Here is a 7,148-nt window from a genome sequence, read left to right as displayed (position 1 = left end):
CTCTGGGCTCGCAGGTGGCCACCAAATGTGTATGCTGGGATCGCATCTCCTTGCCAAACTTCCTGGAAGCTTCCTTCCAGCTTGGCTTTGCAGATGCTGAGTCTGCTCTGGGCCCTGCCAGGGCTCAGCTCTCCCCTCACATTGCCCCGGTCACCTGAATCATAGGGTGATAAGGAAGGGATACTTCAAGGGAGTTGAGGTTTAAGAGTTTTTATTCAAAAAACGAGCATAAAAAACTAATTGTCCTAGCTAGCATAACAAACTAGCTGTCCTAACTAGCTTAACAAACCGGCTGTCGTAACTAGCATATCAAATTAGCTGTCCTAACTACCATAACAAACTAACTATTCTAACTAGCGTCTTCTAGTGCTGCATCTCTGCTGCTCCCTCAACTGCTTTGCTGCAGTGATCAGAGGTGTCAGGCTGGAGAGAGGCTTGGCTGCTAAAAATGGATGCTGCCCAAAGCATAAAACATAAAGGAATGAAACGTTCCTTTCCAAACTCAAGCTCCTTACAGGCCCTGTTGCAATAGGACAAGGGAGAGTGGTTTTAAACTCAAGGTAAGGTCAGCAGACTCAGATAAGATGTAAAGAAAAACTTTTTTACAAGGAGAATGGGGTAGTAGACAGAAGTTGCTCAGAGATGCAGAAAGTGCCTCACCCCTGCAATCACTCAAGGTTAGGTCAGGCAGGGTTCTGAGCCACCTGATCTGCTTGAAGATGGCCCTGCTCACTGCAGGGCAGCTGGTCCAGATGATCTTGAAAGGCCCCTGTCAACCCAAACCAGTCTAGGATTCATTCTGCTTGCTCTCAGTTTGCAAAGCACCAAGACTGCAGATTACACGACGGGGGTCGGACAGGAAAACCCCACTATTGCACCGCTGTTTGCCCTGCACTCACCTGCAGCAGCTCCCAGGCAGAGCAGCACGGCTCATCACCCAGCTCCAGGCTGCGCTGAGCAATTCCTGCAGCAATGCCGGGTCCCGTTCTGCCCCATCAGAGCGTGAGCTGGGGGAAAAGCCAACACAACACTGCACCAGTTCCCTTCACCCACAGCTGCTCAAAGCAACCCCAGGTCCTGAGCCCCAGGCTCCAGGGCCAGTGTCCTCCCAGGCAGAGATGCTGCTCAGAGATCGTTTTTCTATACCAACAATAAAACACAAACCCTGATGCAGCCAAGCTGCATGCAAATGAGCTTGCCCTGACAGCCAATTTCATTGAGTGCTCTGGGAAATTCTTTCCATCGTGTGCACAAACATCCAGTGGCTCATCCCAGTGCAGAGCCACCCTGGGCACACAGGCCTATGCAAACACTTGGACATCTTCCAGTTTGTTTGAAGTAAGGAGGTTCTCCTTCCACCCATTGCTGGGTCACTATCCCAAAGGACCAGATGTCTACCTTGGGGCCATAAGGAGAACTGATCAAAACTTCTGGGGCCATTCAGTGAGCAGTGCCCACCATGGAGGTCTGATGATCCTGCTCAGGGGTCAGCTGAGTGCAGAAGCCAAAATCAGCTGAGGACGAAAATAAACACTGTCAAGAGTTAGCTGGAATTAAAAATCAAAAGAATTCCCAGCTATAGGTCTGCGAATTTACTACTGAATCCAATTGCAAAAGTCCTCTGAGCCAAAGAAATATGCAACTGGCCACTTAAAGATACCCTCAGATTTCAGGCACTGGCTTTTATTCACTTGAAGCGTTAGATTCTTACTCCCTCCCCTCTGGAAGGGACATACACAAAGCCAAGCCCCTCTTGACACCCTGCTCTTTTCCAGACCTCTCTGCACGTTGCAGCTGCTCTCGGCTGGCAGCAGGGTCCAGGCATTCTCACCAGCACCACTGGTCATCACTGGGACGCAGCCCCACACCCGCATCCTGGGAACACTGTGCCTGACCAAGGATACCTACCCTTGACAGTGGTTACAGCACTTGACAGGGCCATCCATTCCCTGAAGGATGCTGGAGCTTTTCAGATTTCTTTGGATCACCTGGTTCAAATGAAGGAAATCCAGGGCTTGCAGACACAAAGAAGAAGAAACACAAGGGTAAAAATTAACAACCTGAATATACAACAGAAGAAAGAACAGTTTACAATTATACCACCAGCAACTTTGCTTTGACCAGCAAGGAGTGCAGTGCAGACAAGCTCCAGGCAAAGCTGGAGAGGCTGTGGCATGAGACCACAACAAACATGCAGCAAATCTTTCTGGAGTGTCGGAGCCAGGCTGTGCCAAATTGCCTTGGGATGCACACCAGAGCTCAGTGACATTCCCCATTCAGGGGCCACTTACAGGACACACAGCCAGAGACATCTGGCCTTGGAAGCTCTGGAAAAGTGATCTCTTATCCATTATCCACAGAGCTCTAATGACATTCTCTGCACCTACATTCTCAAGTGGCCTTAGTTTATCACCACTATTATTAATATTCACGCACATTTTGCAAGCAGGAAGCAATTCTGGTCCTGTGATAATAGAGCAAAACAGTTGGGAAGAGTTTGGTCATTATTTCAAGTACCACTGCTGTTGTCTGGGATTGCATAAAGAGCAAGCATACAGCATACGTTACTAATATGAGTCATGGGCTGTCACTGACACCAGACCTAAACTCAACTGTAGGGTTTAGGAGGGCTTTGCTCTTGACATATGTCTTCTCATTTATCCTGCCCTCTCTATGAATTTGCTGAAAATTAAACCCAAAACTGATCCCAAGCAAGATTTCTCCTTAATTAGGTCTTGCGGTATCCTTTGAAGATGAAATGCAGGATGGAAAAAATGCTAAAGTGTAACTGTCCTAACCTGGGACTAAGATAAATTTGGCCTCAATAATGGCAGTCTCCACCAGCTGACACATTTCACATTTTTAGAGATTAAGATCACACCAGTATGTCCTGCTCTAAAAGATATTACTGCCCTCCAGCAAAATACCTGGCCCCTGCTTGTGTAAACATCAGTATCTTGAACCTACCCTTGGCCAACTGGCTCAGCTTCAGTGTGTTTCTTGGCAGGCTCCCCCACTCTCACAGTGCTCCCTGAAAGAAACAGGAAAGGCAGTCACTGCAAGATGGAGATCCCACCTTGCAGCAGAACCAAAATGCAGCCCCACTCTCTGGGGCTCTGTGCCCCTTGTATTCAGGTGGGCAAGAGCAATAAACTACTCTGTGACATTCAGCTGCAGAGGAACACTGAATACAGCCGATGCTCACACACACACCACACCCTGCTCTGGCAGACAAGACAAAGAGCAGACATACTCAGCTGCATCAGGCACTTCTCTCCTCTCCCCTCTGGCTGCAGGGCTATGCTGCTGTCAGAATGCTCAGCCCATGATGCCTCAACAGAGGAAGGTTTGCTGTCCTCTTCCCAAAATGGTGGTGCTTCACCATCCTCTTCCCGAACACTGGGATGTTCATGGTGCTCTTCACCATGCAGAGAGATGTCGTCCCTCCTCTTCCCACATTGCTTGATGCTTGCCGTCCTCTTTACACACCACTGGATGTTTGCCCTCCTCCTCCCACACCGCAAGATCTTTGCTGTCCTTTTTCCTGCACTGCAGGATGTTCCCACTCCTCATCCCACACCACAAGACATTCGCCACCCTCGATCCACACTGCTGGAGCTTTGCTGTCACCTTCCAGAATGGGGGGAAATTCACCACCATCTTCAAGAACAGTAGGAAGTTCACCATTGTCTCTGAGAACAGAGGGAACTTCACTTTGTCCCTCCTCTCCAGCCTTCTTGTCTTTCTCCTCTTTGGCCTCCTCTTTGGAGAAAGACAGAGCTAGAGGAGACCCAGCTTTTGTGCTTTGTGGACAGACAGTAGACAGAGAGACAGGAAGTTGTATCACATTTATGGCCTTATTTATCATCAGCTATACAACCATTTGCACCAAGGAGAAATAGCATTCTGGGGTGTTTAAACTAACAGTGGGCTAAAGCAGACATTGCCACTTATGCTTGTGAATTTGATACTCTAAAATGGCTAAAACCAGCACGCAGTCTTCTGGCTACAAAATCATTCTTGCAGCTGTTTAAAAGTTCTTCAAGAGAAAAGGAGAAAACAGCCAGGGATCCCTTAGCTTCTGCTGCTGCAATAAGACTGACAGGAACTTTCTCTCAGCCCACCAGGCTGCATGCGACTGCAACACACCAAAGGTTTCTTTCCACTCACCAATGGAGGAGATTCTCGGTAGCCATGCATGAGGTGCCCTGCAACGGAGAGGGAAAATTAACCAGATGCTGTCAGGAAGATAAACTGTCTGTGTAGGAAAATCCTTGCAACAATGCAAGCCCAAGACACAGAGTTCTATCTTCACAAAATCCCTGCAGGAGTTCTTTCATCGAAAGCGACGCCGCACATACAGGGAGAGCAACCACTCCTCCCCCAGAATACATGGAGCATCGCAGTGCGCGGTGATCTCGGACACGCACAGCCCTGAGCCCCCGCACACACAAACACACACACGGAGCCCTGTGCCCTTCCACACTCACTCACACACACCCCTGTGCTTTCGCTCAGAGCCGCTCACACTGAGCCGCTCGCCCCCCACCTCCCCAGGCACCTCCGGCTCCCCCGCTCCGCTCGCACACAGCGGGCTCAGCGTGCCCCGCTCACAGCCCGCACCTGCACGGACGCTCGGCCCCCACTCGCGCGGCACAACCGGCCCCCAGCGCGCCCAGCGGGGCAGCCCCGACACCGCAGCCCCGCATCCTCCAGAGCCCGTCCCGGTGCCCGCAACGGAGAGCCCCGCAAACGCGGAGCCTCCCCGCTGCCCTCGCACAGCGCGGTCCCCGCTCCTCACCCAGAGCGGCCGCTCCCGTGTCACCCCCTCGGCTGCCCCCACAGCCCTCCCCTGACACCGCGGGGACCCCCCCGCTGCATCCCCGCGCCCCGCACCCGCCACCGCCCGGCCCCGGCGGCCACCACAGCGCCTACAAGCCGCCCGCCCTCAGCGCCGGCCCCGCAGCGGCCCCGCACGACGCCCAAAGCCCCGGGCCGGCACTGCCACGGCCCCCTCACCTGCTTGCGTGGTGTCGCTCAGGTCGCAGCCGCTGCCGGGGAAGTCGCGCAGCTTCCTCCCGCTCAGGCACAGGATGCCCGAGCTGCCCGCCTCCTCCAGGGCCCGCTCCAGGCTGCGCACCGTGTGCGACTGCGGCAGAGCTGCCGCGCCCCAGTGCGGCCCGGACGAGAAGGAGAGAGTGAGGTGCGCGGGGATCCCGAGCCCCGCCGCTCCGCTCCCGGGCGCCGTCCCGCTCCCGCTCCCGGTGCCGTTGTTGCCGCCACCGCCCCCCTGCCCGGCCGCCATCTTGACCGGCCCCTCCACAACAACGGCCGGGGCCGCTGCGCAGGCGCCGCGGGGCCCGCAGGGGGCGCCGCGGGATGGGGCGGGCCTTCGAGGCGCCCCTCGCCCGCGCCAACCAATCCGCGGCGGCGACGGCGACGAGGGGCGGGGCTTCGCGGGGATGGGCGGGGGCGTTCGGCTCCTGCGTGCCCGAGGGCTCGTGTGCCGCTAGGGGGCGCTGCGGGGGTTGAGGCAGCGGGCTCGGGCTCGGGATCCTCTTGGCGACGGGGGCATGCCGGGAGCGGAGGGAGCCCGGGAGGGAGAGTCCCGCAGCCGGGACGGGAGCGGGCGAGGGCGCGGGGGACCCGTTCGGGAGGGCGCGGCTGCGGGGAGGCTTCGGAGCCGAAGGAACACGGGGAACATCGGCTCGGCAGCCTCGGCGCCGCTGCGAGCGCGGCTCTGCCCGCTGTCCTCGGGCACCGCTGGGCCCTGCCCGCTGCTCTCGGCCACCGCTGGGCTCTGCTCGCTGTCCTCGGGTACCGCTGGGCCCTGTCCGCTGTCCTCGGCCACCGCTGGGCCCTGCCCGCTGCTCTCGGCCACCGCTGGGCCCTGCCCGCTGCTCTCGGCCACCGCTGGGCCCTGCCCGCTGCTCTCGGCCACCGCTGGGCCCTGCCTGCTGCCCTCGGGCACCGCTGGGCCCTGCCCGCTGCTCTCGGCCACCGCTGGGCCCTGCCCGCTGCCCTCCTGCCTTGGTTCCACGAAGTGCTGTGAAATCCAGTGATAAAAGTGGCTAAAGACACAGATCAGTGGTATTGTGGGTTCATTTCAGTGACCATGCCGGGCCACAAACCTTTGCTGGTATTCCTCCTGCCCTGGGATGCACTGTGGGGACTCTCTTCTAACCCTGTGCAGTTGCTTCTACATTTTTAAATTTCTCAGACACTGTCAGAGATGTTACTCTGGAGGCAGTGTTGCCTGGCCTAAAACAGAGTAGAAGTTTTCCTGGTCACAGAGCGGTGCCTTCACAGTGGCCCCAGCCCGTGTTTAGCCATCCTGGCCGGGAGCTCAGCCAAAGCCAGCTGCTGCCACTCCCCAGGTGCAGAACTGCTGGGCCACCTGTCCAGCACAGGACAGTGCACAGGAACTGTCAGACACGGGATGGGCACCGGCCACATGTGCCCCTGGCGATGGCTCAGGAAGCAGCTGAACTGTGTCACACAAATACCCTCCCCAAAGGATAGGCAAGCACTGTGCAGCAGCTCACCCTGTGCACAACAGCAGGGGTAATTCTGTTAGAGACAATTATTCTGTGGGCTTAGTACTCAGTACTTAGTGACAGAAAGGGGTATTTCATGCCTGTTGGGCTGAGCTCACACTGTGCCCTCACCCCGTACGTTTTTAGTGTAATGGTTACGCATTTTGTCTACTTGTGAATTCAGTGCAAGGCCTGTTTTATCTCCTGCTACATAAAAAGTCACCCAGCACTGCAAGGGAATCAAGCTCGGGAAAAAAAACAGTTTTTATCACCTAAGCCCTCAATATTAATTTAAGGAGTGGTTAAAATATTATAAGGTACAGATTGTTAAAACACATTTATTTGGCAAGTAGAATCAGGGTGTGATCTGAACAGCAAGAGGATGTTTCCCACTCAGACGTTCTTTCAGGACTGAACGGCTCCATCCCTGGACAACCTGATAGAAGTGCTCAGTTTTCCTAGTGAGTCTGCCATCTACTGTCCATATTTATAGCCAGGAGGCAACTGAAATCAGGGATACTGCTATTTGTGATCGTGTTTCTTGCTCAACTTTTCAACTTCCATGACGTACAGATTATTTGCATGAAGGGGTGGTGTCTCCTCCAGAGTTCA

The 7,148-nt window shown here is 55.0% G+C and overlaps 1 protein-coding gene across 10 annotated transcripts in view; it reads right to left on the bottom strand.

Annotated features, from left to right (window-relative positions):
* Positions 1 to 5,347, bottom strand: part of LOC111929355 (leucine-rich repeat and calponin homology domain-containing protein 2-like) — a 108,720-nt gene extending 103,373 nt beyond the window's left edge. Inside the window, exons 1-7 of one of the 10 annotated variants that reach the window (XM_086850892.1) lie at positions 5,020 to 5,346; positions 4,171 to 4,208; positions 2,968 to 3,031; positions 1,909 to 2,014; positions 1,399 to 1,514; positions 900 to 1,007; positions 195 to 769 (exon numbers count right to left, since the gene is read on the bottom strand). In XM_086850892.1, coding sequence (XP_086707018.1) covers positions 3,020 to 3,031; positions 4,171 to 4,208; positions 5,020 to 5,305 — 336 coding nt within the window. In that variant the 5' untranslated portion in view covers positions 5,306 to 5,346 and the 3' untranslated portion in view covers positions 195 to 769; positions 900 to 1,007; positions 1,399 to 1,514; positions 1,909 to 2,014; positions 2,968 to 3,019. Of the gene's footprint in view, positions 1 to 194; positions 2,015 to 2,967; positions 4,209 to 5,019 lie in introns of those variants that run through there. The other 9 variants (XM_086850893.1, XM_086850891.1, XM_086850890.1 and 6 more) reach the window with 9 other exon arrangements.
* Positions 5,348 to 7,148: the final 1,801 nt, after the last annotated feature.

The sequence above is a fragment of the Cyanistes caeruleus genome, chromosome 14 (genome assembly GCF_971803275.1).
Source record: "Cyanistes caeruleus chromosome 14, bCyaCae1.hap1.1, whole genome shotgun sequence".
NCBI lineage: Eukaryota > Metazoa > Chordata > Aves > Passeriformes > Paridae > Cyanistes > Cyanistes caeruleus.
Note: the sequence above shows the minus strand (reverse complement) of the source record. Positions and strands in the feature narration are given on the sequence as shown.